Here is a 23,891-nt window from a genome sequence, read left to right as displayed (position 1 = left end):
TCTAAGAACCTTCGCCATGGCCAAATTACGCCAGGCAACAAAACTATAAAATCTATAAGCCTCCAACAGCCACACCTAACATTAAAATGGGCCATTGAGGTTTTCTTTCAGGTTCTAAGAACCTTCGCCATGGCCAAATTATGCCAGGCAACAAAACTATAAAATCTATAAGCCTCCAACAGCCATACCAAGCATTAAAATGGGCCATTGAGGTTTTCTTTCAGGTTCTAAGAACCTTCGCCATGGCCAAATTATGCCAGGCAACAAAACTATAAAATCTATAAGCCTCCAACAGCCATACCAAGTATTAAAATGGGCCATTGAGGTTTTCTTTCTGGTTCTAAGAACCATTGCTATTGCTAAAATTAACCTGGGGAGAAAAGCATAAAATTTATTATCAATCATAGCAACAATTACCGTATGAATCAATCTACAAAGAGAAAACTCCTTAGTCTCCAAGATTAACATCAGACCAACAACGAATAAACAATATCCGAATCAACAACAAGTAGTCCTATCAAAGAATCTCTAAGACCATTTTTAACAACACTGAAACCTCAAGTACTAGAAAGCAAGTTGCAAACAAAGCCCTCTCTCTCCTAGCACTGAGATTCCCTAACTAATAAAACATCTGCAAAAGGAACTACCAAGCTCAGAAAACACTAAGGACCTCTCAACCCTAAAGCGCAATTCTTCGCCAACTTTCAGTTTTAAGAAGTCTGACTGGTACTGTGGCCTTCTAAGAAAGAGAAGGTGGGAGGGAGGTGATCCAGAAGGATCCCCTTCCAGTCGGAGTGCTGAGGGGCTCCTCAGGGACTGGAGGAGACTTGCAGCTGAGCGCTCTTTGACGCCTCCAGGTTGATTCGCCCCCACTGCTCGCTCAGGGACTGAAAGGGTCACCCAGTGGAAACCCCAGAGAGGCTCTCCAGTATGAGTCTGTCAGTGTGGGTGTTCAGGCATTGAATGACCTCCACAAATGGGGGGGCATCACCCCTATCTCCACACTGCTTTTTGGGAGGGGGCTCTGGTTCTACCACAGCCAATGGCTAAAATGATCTCACATCAGAAATTGTTTGTGTGTTTTACTTTTGTTACATTTTTTAACCAGCATTACTTTGTATTTCCCCCGACCCAAAAAAAACCTAGCTAAAGCATGCCTTAGGGCGCAACCTATGCAAACCTATGGTACGCTTGCCTAAAGTGCCAAATGGAGCCATGTTGCTTGGCATGTGCAGTGTCCCCCATTCCTCTTCCGGTTTCCAGCAGGCTCATGCGCACCAACCAGCTAGATTTCCGGTTACTGGCACGCGATCAGCTGGCCAGTGTGCATGCTCAGGCCGGAAAACGGAATCCCCGTTCTTCCAGTTTCCGGCACTGCCATATGCACAAAGACCAGCTGATCATCGTGCGCGCATGTGCAGCAGAAACCCAAAAGAGGAATGGGCAATCCCGCACGTGCCAGCCACTTCAGGCACATGTGCCATAGATTCGCCATCACAGCCTTAGGGTAAGCTTTAGCAAGCCGCATGTTGCCGATAGTACCTGTCAGGCCTCTTGGTTAAATCCAGCACTGAAAAGTTAATAAACCTTTGACTTACCTTTGATGTCTTCGACTGCTTGTCTGTTATTTCTTTCACATCGAGTGCCTCTGAAATATCCTACAAGTAAAATATCCTTTATCCTACAAGTGAAAGGCGGCAAGATACAATGAACAAAACTATAAGATCTATAAGCCTCCAACAGCCACACCTAACATTAAAATGGGCCATTGAGGTTTTCTTTCAGGTTCTAAGAACCTTTGCCATGGCCAAATTACGCCAGGCAACAAAACTATAAAATCTATAAGCCTCCAACAGCCACACCTATAGCATTAAAATGGGCCATTGAGGTTTTTTTCTGGTTCTAAGAACCTTCGCCATGGCCAAATTACGCCAGGCAACAAAACTATAAAATCTATAAATCTCCAACAGCCACACCTATAGCATTAAAATGGGCCATTGAGGTTTTCTTTCTGGTTCTAAGAACCATTGTCATGGCCAAATTACGCCAGGCAACAAAACTATAAAATCTATAAGCCTCCAACAGCCACACCTATAGCATTAAAATGGGCCATTGAGGTTTTCTTTCAGGTTCTAAGAACCTTCACCATGGCCAAATTACGCCAGGCAATAAAACTATAAAATCTATAAGCCTCCAACAGCCACACCAAGCATTAAAATGGGCCATTGAGGTTTTCTTTCAGGTTCTAAGAACCTTCGCCATGGCCAAATTATGCCAGGCAACAAAACTATAAAATCTATAAGCCTCCAACAGCCACACCAAGCATTAAAATGGGCCATTGAGTTTTTCTTTCAGATTCTAAGAACCTTCACCATGGCCAAATTACGCCAGGCAACAAAACTATAAAATCTATAAGCCTCCAACAGCCACACCAAGCATTAAAATGGGCCATTGAGGTTTTTTTCTGGTTCTAAGAACCTTGCCATGGCCAAATTATGCCAGGCAACAAAACTATAAAATCTATAAGCCTCCAACAGCCACACCTAACATTAAAATGGGCCATTGAGGTTTTCTTTCAGGTTCTAAGAACCATTGCTATTGCTAAAATTAACCTGGGGAGAAAAGCATAAAATTTATTATCAATCATAGCAACAATTACCGTATGAATCAATCTACAAAGAGAAAACTCCTTAGTCTCCAAGATTAACATCAGACCAACAACGAATAAACAATATCCAAATCAACAACAAGTAGTCCTATCAAAGAATCTCTAAGACCATTTGCCATAGATTTGCCATCACAGCCTTAGGGTAAGCTTTAGCAAGCCGCATGTTGCCGATACTATCTGTCAGGCCTCTTGGTTAAATCCAGCACTGAAAAGTTAATAAACCTTTGACTTATCTTTGATGTCTTCGACTGCTTGTCTGTTATTTCTTTCACATTGAGTGCCTCTGAAATAAAATTTAAAAAAAAATCAACTTCACCAAATGACCACCTGATGTTCATAGAGTAGAAAACAAATTAATCAGTTTTACAAAGGTGATTTTCTGTTCTTTATCCTAGGAGTGAAAGGGGGCAAGATACAATGAATTGGAAGGTTGTGCCCTTGAGAACACCACAAACCACTGGTTTTTACTGTTCCCAAAGATATGACCTCCAGTCCAGGAGTTACTCTCCAGGAACAGGAAGGCATCCCTAAAATTGCCTCAGGCCCTGAGAGTTTACCTTCCTGCAAGGACATCAGGTCAGTTCCTCGACCTGACACAATTTTAGATAACTTTTGCCATTAGTTCCTTGAAGTAGCTAGTCCTCTACATGTTTTAGGGTCTTGGCTAGAATTACCTCAGGTCCCAAGAATGGACTATTTCAGAGAACAAGGTCAACTCCTGGACTTCAATGAATTTTAAACCTTTTGCCTTTACTTGAAGTTGCTAGTCCTCCACATGTCTATGTATACTTTATTTGGCCAAGGAATTTAAGAACTTGAGCCTTGACTTAAATTGCCTCAGGTCCTTAAAAAAGTCACTTTATTCCTGAAAGCAATGTCAGCTCCTAAGGTAATTTTTAATTATGACTCACCTGGGGTGGTTTGGTCCTTTTAAAAGGACATGGCTGAGATTACCTGCGGTTCCACTAGTGTTTTATTCTAAGAAATTAAACTTTAACTAAAAATTAACACAGTCTTCCAGATTTGACTATTTTGAGAAAGCAAGGTCATCTCCTGGACCTGAAGTAATTTTAGTTCACTAAATTTTAGTGAACTTGAAGTAGCTAGTCCTCTATATGTTTTCTTTTAAGTTACTTTAGTTACTTGAAGTAGCTAGTCCTCTACATGTTTTCTTTTAAAAACTTGAACCTGGGCTAAAATTTCTTTCCTCTGGTCCCAGGAGTTGAATTTTATTGAAGAAAGCAAGCTCAACTGCAGGGACTGAAGCAATTTTGCTAATTTTAACACATTCACCTGTGGTAGTTTAGCCCCCAGCTTTATTTCTCCTTTTATAAGCTACTTTTAACTCTTGTCTGTGGTGGTTTGGTCCTGGCTGAGATTACTTCAGATTCCACCCATATTTTACTTTTAAAAACTCCAGCCTTGGCTAAAATTATTCAGGACCCAGAAATTTGCCTTATTTCCCTCGAGGGAAAATGGGACTGAGGCATTGGGAGCCTTTTAAATAAAATGCCCTTACTTCAGCCACTACTGGCATTTTACTCCTGAGGAAATATACGCCCTGGTTAAAATTACCTCAGGTGCTATCCTTACTCTCTTGCAAGCTAAATTTACCCCAGGAGTTGTCCTTACTCCCTGAGAACAGGCTAAAATTACCTGAGGTGCTATCCTTACTCCCTTAGAAGCTAAATTTACCCCAGGAGTTGTCCTTACTCCCTGAGAATGGGCTAAAATAACCTGAGGTGCCGTCCTTACTCCCTGAGAAAAGGCTATTCATTAGCTCCCCTCGGCATCCCGCAACGTCTAAGAGCCTCAAACTAGTAATACCTCATTGTGCAAGAGGCAAATCTGCGAAGCCTTCGGCTGCGGAGGCGCCGTAGGGAGAGGTGGGCTTTGCTCTCCCCGCGGCCCGCAGCACCGTCTCTTTCGGAAAAAAAAGAGACGGAGAGAAAGCAGCGGCGCGTGCTGCTTCTGCACCGCGCTCACGCTTTCGCCTCAGCCTGAGGAGCCCACCGCCTTTTTAAAGTGTGCCCGCCCCTCGAAGGGGGGGCAGAGAAATGGATTGGTCGCTCAGCCAATCCGAGGGAGAGATTTCCAAAGCAGCCAATCGGAGCCGAGGTGGGCGCTTGGCGGGAAAGGCTCGTGGCTCACCACGGGCAGGTGTGTTGCATCCTCACAGGTGAGGGCGGTTGGAGGCAATCACGCGGTCTGTGCACGTGTGTGTAAAATAAGATAATGGAAACCTTGATGGTCTTTAAAAAAAAAAACTGTGGGCACATTTGCCCACGTTAAAAATGAAATTCTGTTGCCTGCTTCCAAAAGAATATATAATCTATACATTTTAATCCGATAATACTATTGCTTACAATATATATTCATATATATGTGTGTGTGTGTGTGTAAATAATGGACATAACTATGTCATACAATATCATGCATTTAAAAAAGAGATGATAGTATAGGGTTAAGAGAATAATGGTTGTGATTAGGGCGTAGAACGCCATGTACTGTATATATTAAAAAAGGACTTGATACAACCAGTATACCCCTTTTGCAAAATTGTAATTGTGATGTAGAATAAAGGAAAATGTACAACAAAAACATTTATTTTTTAAAAAATATCTAATATCTATCTATCTATCTATCTATCTATCTATCTATCTATCTATCTATCTATCATCTATCTATACACACACACACTCACACCACTGTTCATTTTGAATACATAATATTCATAGTGTAATGCCTTCTCTTCTAGGTTTCATCCCATCTGGGGAACCCTTTGGACTACAAATCCCATTCGCCTGCTAGCCAATGATCACCCCTTTTGCTTGAAAGGTAATTTTAATTTTTTGTTTTAAGTTGGAGGCTGCCTCACAAAAGCACTGAAAACTATGTTTCACTTAGCAACATAAATTTTGGGCTCAAATTGTGGTGGTAGCTCGAGGACTACCTGTATTGGGGTATGCTTTGGATGACAAGTCCCATCAGCCACTTCCAGGGTGGAGGTGTGGATAGGGATCATCCCTTCTTGCAGCAGATTGCCCCCCCTCAAAATACTCGTTTAAAGAAAATCTGAAAATGGAATAAATAAAATAAAATTATGATTTCTTTTTACACACATACACACACACACACTATAGGAAATGCTTTGGACTTCAGATCCCATGGACCAGCTCTGCAGGGTGGGGGGGTTGATGGGGATTTCCTGACTAGGTGGCTCAGTAACTAAGACACTGAGCTTGTTGATCAGAAAGGTCGGTGGTTTGAATCCATAGTACAAGCCTCCTGTGTGAGCAGGGGGTTGGACTAGATGACCCCCAAGGTCCCTTCCAACTCTGTTACTGTTTACCTCTCCCCATCAGACCCCACCTAAAATCCACGCATCTTTTTCTTTGTGTTTTGCTTGCACCTTTCCTGCCTTGTTACAATCTTGCCAAAGAGCCCTTGGTTTCATTGTTTTGTGTAAATATTGAATTTGTTATTTTTTTCCTCCAGTTTCTTTTTAAAGGAAAAAAAAATTCCAGGACTGGTTTGTTTTGCTTTCTAAGAATTCTGCTTCAACGTTACAAACGTTATGAAAGTTTTGATACACGATGTCTTAGCCGCCTGAAAGTGAAAGAAATAAAGACTTGAAACTGTTTCCTTCTTTATGACAGGAACATTTCCCTCCCCATACACCCCCAGTTAAAATGTTTTCAGAGGGGGGTTCTTGTCCAAAAGTGCAAAATAATGGATGGTTGTCTTGGCTGTGTTTGTTTGTTGTTAGTTGCGAAGTCAAACAAACAAACACAGTAACAGAGTTGGAAGGGACCTTGGAGGTCATCTAGTCCAACCCCCTTGCTCGTGCAGGAGACCTGTACTAGGTATTCGAACCACTGAACTGCCAACTTCTATTCCATTCCATTCTAGTCTAGTCTAGTCTCTATTCTATTCTAGTCTCTATTCTATCCTATTCTTTCTATTTCTATTTCTTAATTCTATTCTATTCTCTCTTCTCTTCTTTATTCCATTCCATTCTATTCCTTCTATTTCTATTTCTATTTTTAAATTCTATTCTCTTCTCTCTTCTCTTCCTATTCCCATTCCTATTCTATTATTTCTATTTTTTAAAATTATGTTCTATTTATACTCTATTCTCTATTCTATTCTCTATTCTGTTCTTTCTATTTCTATTTCTATTTTTTAATTCTCTTCTCTTCTCTTCTCTTCTTTATTCCATTCCATTCCATTCTTTCTATTTCTATTTTTCTTAATTCTATTCTATTCTCTATTCTCTTCTCTCTTCTGTTCCTATTCCTATTCTATTCTATTCTATTCTATTCCATTCCATTCCATTCTCCTTCCCTCTTTACTTATTTTATTCTATTCTATTCTATTCCATTCCATTCCATTCCATTCCATTCCATTCCATTCCATTCCATTCCATTCCACTTTAATTCTATTCTGTTCTGTTCCATTCCGTTCTGTTCTATCAAACACACACACACACACACACACACACACACACACTTTAAAAAAGAAAACATGAATTCAGATGCTTCCTGACCTCCGAAGCCACAGGACTCGGCCACGAAAACGGCCTTATTAGACTTCCCTGCTTTTCATATGGCTCAGGCCATTTAAGCTCCTTTAACTGGCCCCTGGAGAATCTTCAACTATCTCATAACGGCCACGGTTTTTAATATTGCAAGAGTGCCAGAGGTCTACAAATAGATTCTATTGCAAAAGAACATTAAAAGTTGCAGATTTGCCAGGCAGTGAATTTTAGTGGGGATGTTGCACAGCAAGGCAGTGGTAGTTTCTTTTTCAAGTTCCTAGCCCTCATGGCTTGGGTTGGGTTGGATCGTGTTAATTGTTCTCACTGGCAGGAAATTCCCCCAAGGTTGGGATCTCTCTTTAATGATCTTTCACATCCCTAAGTTCTTGTCTGGGTCTCAAGCGAAAAATAAGTTTGACCCCTTTTCTCGATGACAGCCTCTCAAATACTGGAAGACAGCTATGTCCCCCTTACTCCTTCTCTTTGGTAAACCAGACGTATCTAATTCCCTCAACCGTTCATCACATGGGTTTTTTTCGGTATATGGGATCCCACCTCCAAGGCAATAGCGACATCAGTGGCGAGGTGTGATCATATTACAGATTAACAGAGTTGGAAGGGACCTTGTAGGTCATCTAGTCCTTTCCAACTCTGTTATTCTATTCTATTCTATTCTATTCTATTCTTAAAGCTGCCAAATTTGAAAAACCTTGGACAAGATGTTTGGCTGCTGGTAATTTTTTTTTCTGCAATAAAATAAAATAAAATAAAATAAGGAGGGGGAGCAAGGAACATTAGCCTACGAGAAAAATATGTTAATCGTCTTTAAATGAAGCAAGGCAGAGAGCTATTAACTCATTAAGCAAAAAAAGGACACAATCAGCAGAGAATTTAGCCTGTAAAAGTGCTTATATAGCATCCCTCCAGTCAGCGAGAAATGCCAGATACAGTTCTTCAAAGAAGGATAATCCTGGCCCCATGCTGAGCTTTCAAATCTCAATCTATATCTCTCTATATATAATCCCACCAATCTGTCCGCAGTTTGCATTATACTAATCCTAAAATATATAGATGTATGGATAGATAGATGATAGATAGATAGATAGATAGATAGATAGATAGATAGATGATGATAGATAGATAGATTGATAGATAGATAGAGATAGATAGATAGATAGATAGATAGATAGATAGATAGATAGATAGATAGATAGATAGATAGATGAGGCAAACCATGGTTAGTTCCAAATTGTTGCTTGATGTAATCTTGCCTTTAGAAATTGTGGGTGCTTCATCACTGGAGGTTTTCAAGAAGAGATTGGACAGGATGGTATAGGATCTCCTGCTTGGGCAGGAGGTTGGACTAGAAGATTTCTAAGGTCCCTTCCAACTCTCTTATTCCGTAATTATCCTTTCTAATTAATCTGCCTGTTGGCACCCTGTCACCCTTCTCTTCCTGAATCACCAATCCAGTTCCAACTGTGTTTTTATTTAGTATAATTTAAAATGTAATCACTGGAGCTTAATTTTCTGACAGCGAGGACTCAAAGGAATAGCTTGTCTTCAGAGGTTGTGGGAGCTTGATCACTGGAAGTTTTCAAGAAGAGACTGGACAGACATCTGTCAGAAATGGTTTAAGGTCTCCTGCTTGGGTGGGGGGGTTGGACTAGATGACCTACAAGGTTCCTTCCAACTGTTTTATTCTATTACATCACATTCCAGTTGATTCCAGTCGATTCCAGTCTAGTCCAGTCCACTCCCACATCCCATCCCATCCCATTCTCCTTCCTTCTTTCCTCCTCCTCTTCCTTCTCCTCTTCTCTTCTTTCCTCTCTTCTCTTCAATTCCCTGCTCTTCTTTCTTCTTTTCAATTCTCCTCTCCTTTCCCCTCCCCTCCCTCCCCTCTCCTATATTCACATGGTTGTTAAAAGAATCTGGCTTCCCCATTGACTTTGGTTGCCATTTAGCCAGGATGGTATAAGGTCTCCTGCTTTGAGCAGGGGGTTGGACTAGATGACCTCCAAGGCACCTTCCAACTCAGTTATTCTATCCTCTACCTTACCTACAGCGAGGCAGAGAGTTTTGAAAATGAACCTTCCGATGAAACCGGAGGTTTTTTTTTATTAAGGACTGATGGGCACTCAAAAACAAAAGGCTCATGGGCGATTGATTTCATATATAGTAAGTGTGCGAGGCCATTATACACACACAGATGGAAAACTGCAGGAAGACCAATAAACGGAGGACTGGATTGCGAAGCCAGTTGAGTTTCCAGGAATGGCTAAGTGGACTTCTCTGATTAAGGAGGACAATTACTTTATATATATATATATAAAGACCTTTGCAGACTTTTTTGCTGGAAATGGATAAAAATGAACTCATTTCGGGATATATTGATGAAAAAGGGCTGTTTATGGGAAGAAGGGAACGATAATATGATAGATGGGAGGGGGAAGATGGTAAGTGCTCTGGGCTTTTGTAGATGGCTTTTTCTTCTTTTATTACTCAATCTTTGCCTTTTTTAGAATTTTCTTTCCTGTGTCTTCTTCTACAGGTAGTCCTCCACTTACGGCCACAACTGACCCCCAAAATTTAGGTTGCTAAGCGAGGAATTTGTTAAGGGAGTTTTGCCTCCATTTTACGACTTTTCTTGCCAGAGTTGTTAAGGGAATCACTTCATCTTCTTTTAATGACCCCCATAATCCCTTGCGGGATGGAGTCTGGGCAACTGAATGGAGCTGTGTATTTATTGGCCAGATGCCCTTCCTGTTGCCAATGCGGAGTTATATTCAGCAGATATATTCTCATTGTGCCCAGATAGAGAAATATCAGCCTCTACCTAGGATCGAACTCACAGCCTCCCTATTGTGAGGCGAGAGCTTCACCTCTAGGGCACCGCACCACTCCTGTTAAGTGAATCACTGCAGTTCTTAAATTAGTGACACGGTTGTTAAGTGAATCCGGCTTCCCCATTGACTTGGCTGGTCAGAGGGTCGCAGAAGGGGATCGCGTGACCTTGGGACAACGACGGTCATACGGATGGAGCGGTTGCCAAGAATCTGAATTTTGATCACGTGACTGCAACACTTCATCGTAAGTGTGAAAAACGGTCCTATGTCGCTTTTTTCCATGCCGTGGTAAGTACGAGCGGTCAGTAAACGAACCGTTGTTAAGTCCAGGACTATCTGTATCTGTTCCCACGGTTTTAAAAATCTTCGCAAAATCTTTCTTTAATAAAAAAAATATGCATAAAAATAAAGGGATTAAAGGGACCAGAATGATAGGCAGTCCTCAACTTGACCAGTCAAAGTTACAACAGCATGGGAAAAAGTGACTTATGACCGTTTTTCACACTTACAACTGTTGTGGCCTCCCTATGGTCACATGATCAAAATTGACGCTTGGCCACTGACTCGCATTGATGACAGTTGCAGTCACGTGATCTCTTTTTGCAACCTTTGACACACAAAGTCAACGGGGGTCAGATTCACTTAACAACCAAATTGCTAACTTAGAAACTCAAGTGATTCACTTAAAAACGGCAGCCAGAAAGATTGTAAGGCAGGGCATTTTACCACTGTCTTGATTAGCAACTGAGGTTTTGTGGTCTCGGTTTGTGGACATAAGTCAGGGACTGCTGGCGATGCATTGCCTTACACACCCAACTCTGTTTTCTTCCGTTCCATAAAGCAACTGCAAATGTATTTTCTATTAAACATGGGAGAACAAGGCAGGAGAAAGGAAAGGATTCATACCACGGTGTAAGACAATGTTTCTTTTAATTCACATATTTACAGTGTAATAATACTAGTCAATGTGGCATCATGCTGGCTGTGTATTTACCTGTGCGTGTTGGGAAAATATAGATATATAAATAAGGAAAGGTGAAACCTTGGCGTTTTTCAGCACCAATTCTGGCTGCAAAGCCGGACAAGAAGAAAAATGCACATTACAACTTACAAGGTGATCAGTGAATTGGCCTAGAATCAGGATTACAAAGTCAAAAAGTCTTGAGGGTGGCTGTGTTTTCCCCCCCCAATCCAGCACATGCTAAAAGGTGCCCTTCGCTTCTTCTGGGATCTCTGTGGGTGCCCTACATTGTAGGATGTCCATCCTCCCCGGGTTTCGGAGTCCGTAGCAGCAGGGGAGCAGAAAATATCTCTTGTCCTTTGGATCCGACATTCATTGCAACATTCTCCGGGTGAGAGAGGAGGGGAGAGCGATAGAAGGAGGGAACAGCGAGGGCAATGCTTCTTCCTTCTGTTCTTCTGGAGCATCCAGCAAATGCTGCATGTAACAGGAAGTGCCCAGCAGGACGTGACCCGTGGCTTGCATGGTGAAAAGGGTCCAGCGGAGAGCTTCCCTGGGAAAACCAGGAGAAATCGGAGAGAGAGAGAGATGGTTAGGGAGCAAGAAGGCCATCTAGACGGTTTACAATAAAAGTTTAAGGTTCTCTTTGAACCCTGAGCTAGCAAATTTCATCAACAAAGCAACAAGGCGACATGGATAGACATGACCCTGGTTTGTGGGGCAAACCACGATTAGTTGCAAAGCATTGCTTGATGTAGAGCCAACCACAATTTTTGGGAATTGAAGTCCACACATCTTGAAGTTGTCATGATTGAGAAACACTGTTTTCTCCCATTAATAAAAGCCTGGGTTTGGATCTCAAGATAAGAGCACAAAATCATTCCCGCTGTATCTGGATAGTAACATTAACACAGCACTCTTCAGCATTAAAAATGTTAGAAATTCTATTTATATATCCCACCACAGGTCAAAGAGAACAGTCACCATGTGCTTTACTGCTTAACTGTAACAGGAAACAGGAAACTCTTCTTAGAACAAAAGAACATAGAGTAAAGTATATACCATAGATCCAAACTTGTAAACACTGCCATCTACTAGCTGAATACTACTGTAGTTGTTGCCTAAAAATAATATTCAAACAAAATGTATTCCAACAAAAACACAACTGTGGCTTTTGTGATCCTTAGCCAGACAAGACTTTCTCTTACAGCAGTGGTGGGATTCAATTTTTTTTACTGCCTATTCTGTGGGCATGGTGTGGCTTAGTGGGTGTGGATGGCAAATGATGATGGGAAGGGCCAAGCCAGTGAGACAAAGAGTCTTACTTCATGAGCCTCTTTGCCCCATAGCATTGCATATCGTAGGACATGCTGTAGGTCCCGTAGAGAGTAGCTTTGATGTTCAAAGAGCCAAGGAAATCCCTGGGGTTGGTCTTGTACAGGTCGAATGTGATACAGGCCACATCAATCCGACGACGAGGCTTGTGGGACAGCGAGAGCTGGTAGCCGGCTTTCTGGGGACAAACAAAATGGGGGAAAAAAGGATTAATTTCAGGGTTCCAAATAGCATCCAAAATTAAATCAGAATCCAAGGCAAGGGATTGCTCAAAGTTCCCATTTATTAAGAGAGCCACGTTGGCACATCTGGGAAAACCCGGATCTGAAAGCTTCCCGGTTTTCCCCACACAGTTGAAAGTTCAAGATCTTGCCCCCCACACCCACAAGTCCATCCCATGGTCCAATCTCCCACTGCCATGCTGGCAGTTCCACCCATCCAGTTCCAGTCAGCTGCAGAGGTGCAAAGATAAAGGATGACCTTGGCTTTCTAGAAAGAATGTTGTTATCGCTACATAGCGTCTAACTGCGTACAATCCCATTTTCCCACAATAGAAATGCATAGTAGAATAATAGAAAGTGTGGCAGGCCAAAGATGCAAAAGAAAAGATGGCTGCAGGCCTGACAGACACTTTAATAACAGTCTAACAAAGAGAAGGACTGGGGGAGACATGATAGCAGTGTTCCAATATCTCAGGGGTTGCCACAAAGAAGAGGGAGTCAAGCTATTCTCCAAAACACCCGAAGGCAGGACAAGAAGCAATGGGTGAAAACTAATCAAGGAGAGAAGCAACTTCCTAACGGTGAGGACAATTAACCAGTGGAACTGCTTGCCACCAGAAGTTGTGGCTGCTCCATTCGTGGAGGTTTTTAAGGAGAGATTGGACAACCATTTGTCTGAAATGGTATAGGGTTTCCTGCTTGAGCAGGGGGTTGGACTAGAAGACCTCCAAGGTCCCTTCCAACTCTGTTATTCTATATTCTGTGATGATCACTACTGAACAGAGTCTCTGCATCCAAAGCTTTGCACAGCCTCCCTTTCCAGTCAAGGCTGTACATTGCTGTCGGTTTTTCGCTCTTCAGGATTCTAGTCCTCATGATGAAAGAGCAATCAACCCATGACTTCATGACATTTATAGCCAAGAGAGAAAAATCTGGTTTTCCTCCCCTTTCTCTTCACCCGAGATGAGCTTCTCATAACGTAACCCCGAGAGCTATCAATTTCAGCGCTACGTCTTCCATTTCCTTTCTCTAATACGGTTTGCTGGGAATTGCCTTTATCGCGATGACACTTATTTAAATGGCTCTTCCCTGCCCTGATCACAGGGAGCCTGACAAGGAGAATAATAAAACGGTCCGGCATTTAAAATCAACTTTCAAATGTTTCATTTCCATAAAAACCGATAGGGAGTGTGCCGTTTTTTCGCTTTTCAGAACAGAATTCTGGATGGCCCACCCTTCGCATCACAGGAGCTGAGAGACCTAACAATAGCATCCTTGGCTACGTTCACACAACCTAGTGACTCAAATTAACTAATTTGCAATGCGCGCAGAACAGACAGAAGCCGTTTGCCGCGCATATGAGATAGGCGGCTATTTACAGTTACCAAATAAATAACTTAAATTAAAAATAAACCTTTTGGTTTTTGGAAACACCCGTAATTCCAACTGAGAGTTGGTGGTTTATTCAAGTAACCGTAGTTAAATCCAACAGAGAATTGCTTCCAACAATCCAAGATCCCTTGATCTTCCTTCCCTGTGAGGAAGCAGATGCCCGTGGTTCTAACCTAACCGGAAGACAGCATGTCCTTGAAATGAAGATTATCAAATCCTCCTGGCTTAAGTCTTAAAATCTGGCTCCTCACCTTGGCTGGACGCCACACCTGTCCCTCCGATAAGGCCAGCAACACGGTTCCATCTTCCAGGGTTTGGAAGAACTCCTCCAATTCTACGCTGGTGCCGTCTTCATCCAAGACAAGGGAGATGGGCCCCGCCAAGTCCAGAGCAGTTCGTACCTGCGGTAATAAATGGGATCGGATACCTTGCCATTCCAGACAACCTAGGAATCAGGGTTCGTTAACCAGGGAGCATCTCCTGACCAAGCTGGCTTAGAAAGGAAGCTTTCACGCTAATAGTTTTTCTTCAGATGGAGTGATGAGATCATCACCCGGGACCCATTGGTCTCCATTTAACAAAACAAAACAGACGGCATTCTGAAATATTTAACATTGATGATGTTACCTAGTTGGGTGATGAAATGTCTGCAAGAAAGCCACCAATTTTAGAGAGCACCAAGGATTCCACAGTCCCTCCCTCCCTCCTCCCCTTCCCCCTCCCCCTCCCCCTCCTCCTCCTCCACTCCTTCCTAGCACTGATGATGTTCCCTAGTTGGGTAATGAAACATCTTCAAGAAAACAACCAAGCCCAGAGAGCACCAAGGACCTCACAGTCCTCTTCCTCCTCTTCCTCCTCCCACCTTCTAGCATGGATATTATTACCTAGTCTGGTCATGAAACACCTGCAAGAAAACCACCAAGGACCCTACAGTGCTTCTCCTTCTCGTCCTCGCCCTCCACTTTGCAAGCCTCCTAGCACTGATGATGTTACCTAGTAGGGTCGTGAAACGTCTTTGAGAAACCCACCAAGCTCAGAGAGCACCAAGGACCCTGCTTGGTGGTCCTCCTCCACCACTCCACAAACCCCCCTCTAGCACTGATGTTGTTATCTAGTTGGGTCATGAAACGCCTCCAAGAAAAACCACCAAGCTCAGAGAGCACCAAGGACCTCACAGTAGTCCTCCTCCTTCCCCTCCTCCTCCCCCTCCTCCTCCTCCTCCTCCTCCTCCACTCTCTGTAAACCCCACTCCCTTCTAGCACTGATGATGTTACCTAGTTGGGTCATGAAACGCCTCCAAGAAAAACCACCAAGCTCAGAGCGCACCAAGGGCCCACAGTTCAACCCTGAGTGAGGAATATTCTCTTCTATCCATTCGGAAAGACTTTAAACTTTTTAAATATAGTGATGGGGAGCCCATTGCGCCTAGAATTTGCCCGTTCCTCCGCACTTACTTTCTCAAGCAGGTCGTCCAAATTCTCTGCCATGATGCCTTTCCTCAGCGTCCTCTCACGGTTGTTAACGCGATACGGCCTGGGGCGGGGGGCGGGACCAGCCAGCAGCTGCTGGGTCGCGGAAGCACTGGCCGACACACATCTGGAAGAGGGGGAAACGTCATTTGAGGGAGGGGGAGGATAAAAACGGCCCACGCTTTGCAAGCCAGGTTTGGACAATCATCTCTTCTTTGGCTCTTTCTCTCCCTGCGGTGGAGGAGAGCTTTCGCCTCTGTGATTCTGCAAAATATACTTGACTATTGGTAGCTCCAGTTGGTAGTCAGGCTGTTCGTTTGAGCTCTGTGCTTGGCAATTCAGATGCAACCCAGTTGCCAAGCTGGGGGCTCAAACCTCTTCTGACCGAAGCTTCCCAAGAGCCTGATGCCAACTCCTGGTCCCGGCAAAAACCCCTTTTATTAATCGACTGTGAATTCTGGTCGTTCGCATCCAGCAAAGTCTTTCAAGGGAGGATTTACAGTCACAGACCTTATCTGGCTTGGAGAGCTGCCAGGCCAATATCTGCAAAACTTGGCAAGGAATCTCGGAGAGTCACGAACCAATGAAGCAAACTAATTGTCTCTCCTGCAAACTCCACTCCCCTTTCGCTCCTCTTTTATTTCCTCTGGGAGGGGCCATTCATTGTCCACCCATGGCCTTACTCCCAAATCGACTCCTGTTCTTTAGCTGTTCCCTTCTCCTGGCAGCTCTGCGCATGCGCACACTGAGAACAGGCTCCAGCTGTTCGTCTGCCCCACTGATGTCTGAAGGCAGCTGATAACCCCTAACACCCCCCCTCTCTGCCTCCGACACAGAGCCCTCATCCGAGCCTTCCCCAAACTCCAAGACTGGCCCAGGTTCCTCCCCAACCACCTCACTCTCCGAATCTGCTGGCCACTGGCAGGCCACAGCAGCTACCTACATTTCTTTCTGAAGGGACCCAAAGGTGTTGAAAATAGAGCAGAAAATCCAAAATATCCGTCATTCAAGACGAGAGGACGGGGTGGAGGGGACCATTGCTGCTTATCGATCGATACTTACTTAGAAAGTGAGCGAGGGCTGAGGAGGCCCAAAGATTTCTTGGCATAATCCATCAGATAAGATTCAAGCTCTAAAGGAATAGAAAACTGGGTTAAAGGGGGTGTCCTTTTCTTCATTTCTTTCTTTTTTAGAAAGTGACATCTCGATGAATTGGGGCAGCTAGATAAAGAGGAGGCCTGGATATTATTGATTTTACGCTTTTATTTTTCTTTCTTTCTTTCCTTCCATTCGTGCGTCTTTCCTCCTCCTTTTTGAGTTTTTCCAAAATACTTCCCTGCATCTGAGCAAGCGAGCCAAAACTGCTTTATCTATAGTCTTTTTTTTTTCCCTATGAAAGAGAGAACTCTGCACATGAGGTGATTTGACAATTCACAGTGATGGAAGCAGTGGTAGGATTCAAATAATTTAACAACCAGTTCTCTACCCTAATGATTTCCTCCAACAACCAGTTCACCAAACGGCTCAGAAAGTTAACAACCGAGTGGTGCAAACTGGCTGAATCCCACCACAGGTTGGAAGGGACCTTGGAGGTCTTCTAGTCCAACCCGCTGCTCAAGCAGGAGACCTTACATCATTTCAGACAAATGGTTGTCCAGTCTCTCCTTAAAAACCTCCATGAATGAAGCACCCTCAACTGGGAGGAAACCCTACACCACTTCAGACAAATGGTTATCCAAAGCTTCCATCCATTGCTGCTTCTCCTGCCCTCGGGCTCTTTGGAGAATACGAGACACCCCCTTCTCTGTGATAGCCCCTCAAATATGAGAAGACAGCTCTCATGTCTCCCCTAATCTTTTTCTTCAATTCAAGGGGAGTTGACCTGCCCATCAGTCTAAGGGAGCCCCTTCCCTTCTCCGCCCCCTCTTTCCTCCCCAGTCAGGACCCCCACCTCAAACTTTTCCCTCCCCCCTTGCAAACGAAACTCCAAACTTGCCTTTCCAGCCGATCAGCTAATCCTGATTTCTCTTCCGCTGGGCTGACGTGTCTCTTGGCTTTATAAGAGCCCGGCCCCCGGCGGCCGCCCTTTGGACAGGGAAGGGAGGGTATGTCAGCAACCACAAGGGGTGAGGCAATGTGCCAACTCTGCCCTGCTATTGCGTCAGGTGGGATGAGGTCTGTGGGCGCTCAGAGGCTCTTGAGCAATTGGGACAAAGGAGAATGTTTTGACACCACTGCCATAGGCAGAAACACGCCCGGATTTCAGGCTATCCCAAAAGCTTGGATGCCAGGTGGTTTGGGCTAAGAATGATTGGCCCAAAGTCACCCAACTCCCTTTCATGGCTAAGGTAGAACTAGAACTCCTGGCAATTGGCCCAAAGTCACCCAGCTGGCTTTCATGCCTAAGGTGGGACTAGAACTCACAGTCTCCTAGCTTTGAGCCTGGAGCCTTAACCACTAGACCAAATATTCCCCCCCCCTCCCCAAAGAGTTTTCTGTCCGTAGCCTTCCAACTCTCCACCTTCCCGTGAAGCAGTCTTACACAAGATGCTCTATTTTGCAGCGGTTTGCAAAACTGACGCTGTGTGGGAGAACAAACCCAGCAAGAGCTATTTAATAATATGGATGTCACAAGAGACAACCTGTTTTTGTTACACAGCAGCGTCCAAGGTGTGTGAGCCTTTTCATTCCTGCTGGACTCTGGACTCCTCACCTTTAGCCAGACGTTGTCACTCCAAAGAGTCACAGCAGGCCATCATTCTCAGTTTATGGACTCTGATGCAACAGTGCGTCTGTCGCTGGAATTCTGAATCTCGGCTCTTATGATTTAATTCTACCTTGCTAGGTTTTAAGAAACCCTTAAGAGGGGGAAAAATCTATTTCAGAGATTGACTGCAATCACTTCTTTATTTATTTGCCAGTGATTTGCTTTTGTTCAAACCCAAATTTGGGATGCAAACTTAATTTTTGAGCAGTGCTGCGGGCACGATATTGCCAACAACAACAAAAAAGCAATTTTAAACCATCCTGATGGGACTGGCTACAGCGGACTAAAATTGACTAAATAAATTAAAGCAGGTTTCTGGTCCTTATGGGGAGCCAGTTATTCAGTTCAGACCCGTTTTCAATGGTTATTTAGAGTTTTTAATTAGCCATGATAGTGAGGCTGTGAGGGGAATTTGATACAAATCAAATTCCTAATAAAATCAGTTGAAGTTCTACATCACGCTTTTCCCTAAGTTGATCGACCCAAAAAAGCAATGTTGACATAACATAGTAGGTAGAAGAAATAAACCAGGTTAGGGGTCACACAATATGTTACGCCAATGTGTCTTGGAAGTGGGAGATACTTCTAATATATTCTACAGCTAGCAGGATTCCCACAGCACTGAGGAGAAACAAACCATGCTAAAGCAAAGCCAAAACCTTTTGTTTGGCTTAGTAACAAGCCATGTTTAAAGCCACACTTGGAATACGGCATCCAGTTTTGGTTGCCACGATGTAAAAAAAGACGTGGAGACTCTAGAAAGAGTGCAGAGAAGAGCAACAAAGAGGATTAGGGGACTGGAGGCTAAAACATATGAAGAACGGTTACAGGAACTGGGCATGGCTAGTTTGATGAAAAGAAGGACTAGGGGAGACAGGATAGCAGTCTTCCAATATCTCAGGGGTTGCCACAAAGAAGAGGGAGTCAAGCTATTCTCCAAGGCACCTGAGGGCAGCACAAGAAGCAATGGGTGGAAACTAATCAAGGAGAGAAGCAACCTAGAAATAAGGAGAAATTTCCTGACAGTAAGGACAATTAGTCAGTGGAACAGCTTGCTTCCAGAAGCGGTGAATGCTACAACACTGGAAGTTATAAAGAAGATATTGAATAACCATTTGTCTGAAGTGGTGTAGGGATTCCTGCCTAAGCAGGGGGTTGGACTAGAAGACCTCCAAGGTCCCTTCCAACTCTTCTATTCTATTCTAAGCCACAGAACAAACCATGGTTAGAACCCGGTCTTGTAGCAAGTAGAAAGAAAGTAGCTGACCCACAGAGAAACTTAGGCTTATCAACCCTGCTGTCTCCAGATCCAAAATTATGATGGATTAATTCATAGCCAGGTAACTTGTTAATTGTACCTAATTGAACTGAGTCATAAACTAAGTAAATGGACAGTATGCCACTCAGCCCCCTCCCAAAACTAACACTCAAAACTTAAAACCAGGCAGGGGCAGCAGGAGAGCTTTAAGAAGAGACTGGACCTCCGCTTGGCTGAAATGGTGTAAGGTCTCCTGCTTGAGCAGGGGGTTGGACTAGAAGACCTCCAAGGTCCCTTCCAACTCTGTTTTCAAGCCATTGAAATCCAGTCTCCTCACCGTGTCTGCTTACCAGAGATCTTCTCCCCTCCTTTCCCACTTACCAATCAGCTGCGGTAACTCAAACCCACTTCGGTTGTTTCAGGACTGGAAGTGCTCTGCTCTTATAGCCGGACACACCCCATCTCCTCCCCCTCTTCCCCTCCCCTCAATCTCCTCCCCCAGCCCTCCTGACCAGGGGAAAGGATCATGGGACCACCCTGTAGCGTCCTGGTGAGACCACACTTGGAGTACGGCATTCAGGTTTGGTCACCAAGATACAAACAAGGGGGTTGGACTAGATGACCTGCCAGGTCCCTTCCAACCTCTGTTAATCTGACGGTAGAAAGAGGGCAGAGAAGAGCAACCGCAATGATTAAGAGGGCTGGAGGCTGAACCTAGGATGAAGGATTGTGGAAACTAGTTTAACAAAGAGGAAGACTTCCCCCGACAGTTAAGTGTTTCTTCCCCTTGACCATTTCATGGACCTCCCTGCCTCGTTGGTTAGATGAGTCTTGGTCAATTAAATAAGTAAATAAATAAAATATTCTCCTCAGCTCTGGGCAGTGAAATGCTGGCTGGCTTGATTAGGATCAAACTTCTGCTGTAAACCTCCCTTGGTCTGTTGCCAAACATTTGAATTTCGGTCACGTGACGATGGGGCTGCTGCAACCGTCGTAAGTGTGAAAACGGTCATAAGTTGCTTTTTTTTCAACGCTGTTGTAACTTTGGTCGCTAAACAAACTTTGGCAGGTCGGGGACTGCCTGTATAGTGTAGAAATGCAGCTTATGCTATGCAAGCCAGGCTGCTATGAGCTACTTCTGAAGAGATCGCTGGGAAAGAGCTGTCAGCCAGAAAATAAGGCTGTAATTCTACCTGAAGGCAGGTTTTTTTCCCCCTTTACTTTTCTCGCCAGTCTTCTATCCCAAGGCTATATGAAAAATGATAAAGATACTTTTGCTTCATGTTTCATCTCCAAGAACTGTGGTTTTTTTTCCTGCGGTGTTCTTGGCAGCTTTGCAAAAAGTGATTTCTTTCTTTCTTTTTTTTTTTGCAAGGGGTTTGTTCAACTTTCCAGTTTAATCAACAGCCCAGGGATATCCAGGGAGATCTCCATCCAAACACCAGCCGGGGCTGACCCTGCTTAGCTTTTGAGATCAGCCAAGCACGAGAACAGCAGCAAAGGGGCAATGGAATCGATTATTGGAATAGAGCTGGAAGTTTGGAGACCCCTGATACAAAAGACCATTTCAGTACACAGTGGCATTTGGATGCTAAGAGTGTTAGAATAGAATAGAATTAGAATAGAAATAGAAATAGAATAGAATTAGAATTAGAATAATGAAAGAAGGAAGGAGAATAGAATAGAATTAGAATAGAATAGAATAGAATAGAACAGAACAGAATGTAGAACAAGAATAGAATACAGAATAGAACAGAACAAGAATAGAATAGAATTAGAATAGAATAGAATTAGAATAGAATAGAATAATGAAAGAAGGAAGGAGAATAGAATAGAACAGAATGTAGAACAAGAATAGAATAGAACACAGAATAGAATAGAATAGAATAGAATTAGAATTAGAATAGAATAGAACAAGAATAGAATAGAATTATAATAGAATAAGAATTAGAATAGAATTAGAATAGAATAGAATAATGAAAGAAGGAAGGAGAATAGAATAGAACAGAATGTAGAACAAGAATAGAATAGAATACAGAATAGAATAGAACAAGAATAGAATTAGAATTAGAATAGAATTAGAATAGAATAAAACAAGAATAGAATAGAATTATAATAGAATAAGAATTAGAATAGAATTAGAATAGAATAATGAAAGAAGGAAGGAGAATAGAATAGAACAGAATGTAGAACAAGAATAGAATAGAATAGAATAGAAAAGAGTAGACCTTGGAGGTCATCTAGTCCAACCCCCTGCTCAAGCAGGAGACCCTATACCATTTCAGACAAATGGTTGTCCAATCTCTTCTTAAAAGCCTCTAGTGATGGAGAACCCACAACCTGGAGCCCCCAGAACTGCGGTGATTCACTTAACGACTGTAGCAAAATGGTCCCAATATCAGATGCCACCACTTTAGAACCCCCCCCCCCCGCTTAGCAACCAACAATTCTTCCACCACGGGTCGTCGTGAGTCCAACGGTCATTAAGCAACCAATCCTAAATTGACAACTCTCCCTACCTCTTTTATTCCCGTCTGATTTTGAAGCTGTCTTTATTTCTATTCTCTCTTTTTTTTATCGCCTGCTTCTTTGTTCTTCCAATCAATGCTTTGCTGGCCATAAAAAGAGACATAAAGAAACAGTTGAATTGATTTATGGATTAAGTGCTCTGCACCCTACCGAAAAATGTCTGGATGGAGAGACAAATGTTCATCGGAAAAAGGACCCAGCTATATTCCTTATAGCACATTTCTCAACCTGGAGGCCAACGGAGCTGGCAGCAGAGTCGGACAGTGAGGAGGGTTGAGGAGGAACATGGGCCAGTCCTGGGGGCTGAGGAAGGCTTGGACGAGGGCTCTGCGTCGGAGGCAGAGAGGGAGCTAGACAGCAGTAAAGCAGAAGAACAGCTGGAGCCTGTTCCCAGTGTGCGCATGAGCAGAGCTGCCAGAAGACAAGAACAACTAAGAAAGCAGGGTCAACTTGGAAGTTTAGTTTGCTTCATTGTCATTGCACTTTGTACAACGAAATTAAATGCCGTCTTCAGTGTGCATTAGAATTATAAAACTAAAAACACAAACACCCATCCTTCCCGTTCTATACAATTGAATTGAAAACCTCTGACATTACATTCCTAGGGCACTAATATTGTTCATCGTATGATTTAGCCTCGTATCCTCCAGGAAGCCCATCGGGCACTCCGCGACATGCCAGTAGCCCAGCTCCCAGAATCCCAAGCTGCTTTGCTCAAGAAGGTGGACAATCGTGGCCCAAACCCACCTTAGAAGGGACAAAGTGTTGCCAAGCATTTGCCAACAGCTGTCCCCCCCCCCCCCGCCACCTTCCAATGGCACAGTCGCTTCCCTCTGACGGATCACGTCCCTTCCATTATGCAGAGAAGACATCTGAAAGAAAAGAGAACGGCCTGTTCTCTTCATGTCAGCCCAGCCAAGAGAGGCAGGCAACGTGTCCGCGTGTCTGAAGGAGAGAATGCAAGATGATTTTCTGAAGGAAACACAAGGCGGGATGCCAACGTTCTCTCTTCTCCTTCTCTTCATTATGTGGGATGGGACTGGGAGTGTTCAAGGGAATGCTTCCTTCAGAAGACATCGTCAGGTGTTGCGTAAAACCGAGAGACGCGGGAGGAAAGGAGGAGGGTCGCCGTTCAACATCTGCTCACACAGATACTTGTTGCCCTCTTGGCAGGTCCAAATATCGTGACAATTTGGACATGGGGTCTCCTTGCCTCTCATTCGTGCCTCTCCAAGCCAGGACTATCAAGGGACAGTTTGGATCGGTTCAGGGGAATCAGTTGTTCCGATTTTGCGCAGTTCGGAGAACCGGTAAAACCGACCTTAGGTGGCATAGTTCCAGGTTGTCTAAGCCAAAAATTTCACGACTGATGGCATCAGGGATTCTGTTGCGAGCAGAGGAGCGGAGGACTCTTCCCGTGAAATACCTCTGGATTCGCTCAATTGTATTAATATCCGATATACAGTGCGGATTCCAGGCAGACGAGCTGTATTCAAGAATTGGTCTGGCAAAGGTTTTGTATGCCCTAGTTTGCAGTACAATATTACCGGAGAAGAAGCTTCGCAAGATTAGGTCGACAACTCTTTCCCAAACTAGTTCAGGAAACTTATCTTGGATGAGTAGGACTGCTGGCAAAATATTTTGCATCCTCATTCCACTTTTGCTAGCATTTTCACCTTTGATAGCAGCAGAGTGATCAACGGACTGCCTAAACCAGTGTTTCTCTACCTGAGTTCCTTTAAGACGGGTGGACTTCAACTCCCAGAATTCCCCATGCCGGCTGGGGGATTCTGGGAGTTGAAGTCCACCCATTTTAAAGCTGCCGAAACTGAGAAACGCGGCTCCAAAATGTGACTAGGAGCCAATAATAATAATAGGCTTAGAGTAAAAAAAAACTTGCTC

The 23,891-nt window shown here is 43.7% G+C and overlaps 1 protein-coding gene across 2 annotated transcripts; it reads right to left on the bottom strand.

Moving 5' to 3' along the window:
- Positions 1 to 10,970: 10,970 nt before the first annotated feature.
- Positions 10,971 to 19,902, bottom strand: CIDEC (cell death inducing DFFA like effector c). 2 transcript variants are annotated; one of them, XM_081966482.1, is made up of 6 exons: positions 19,842 to 19,902; positions 16,498 to 16,567; positions 15,421 to 15,562; positions 14,218 to 14,367; positions 12,344 to 12,531; positions 10,971 to 11,571 (listed from the first exon to the last, which is right to left on the bottom strand). In XM_081966482.1, exons 2-6 carry the CDS (start codon positions 16,548 to 16,550, stop codon positions 11,391 to 11,393), a joined length of 714 nt encoding a protein of 237 aa, XP_081822608.1. In that variant the 5' UTR covers positions 16,551 to 16,567; positions 19,842 to 19,902; the 3' UTR covers positions 10,971 to 11,390. The 2 variants fall into 2 exon arrangements, with proteins under 2 accessions (XP_081822608.1, XP_081822609.1); XM_081966483.1 differs by having other exon boundaries at positions 19,798 to 19,864.
- Positions 19,903 to 23,891: the final 3,989 nt, after the last annotated feature.

Source organism: Natrix helvetica (genome assembly GCF_964273705.1).
Source record: "Natrix helvetica genome assembly, chromosome: 14".
NCBI classification, from domain to species: domain Eukaryota; kingdom Metazoa; phylum Chordata; class Lepidosauria; order Squamata; family Natricidae; genus Natrix; species Natrix helvetica.
This window is presented reverse-complemented; position numbering and strand designations above follow the sequence as displayed.

Coding starts and splice junctions, on each gene's coding strand:
- CIDEC (XM_081966482.1), bottom strand. CDS start 16,550: ATGGATTATGCCAAGAAATCTTTGGGCCTCCTCAGCCCTCGCTCACTT. Junction 15,563..16,497: donor AGCCCTCGCTCACTTTCTAA/GTAAGTATCGAT, acceptor CCCCTCTTCCAG/ATGTGTGTCGGCCAGTGCTT. Junction 12,532..14,217: donor AGGTGTGGCGTCCAGCCAAG/GTGAGGAGCCAG, acceptor GTTTGTCCCCAG/AAAGCCGGCTACCAGCTCTC.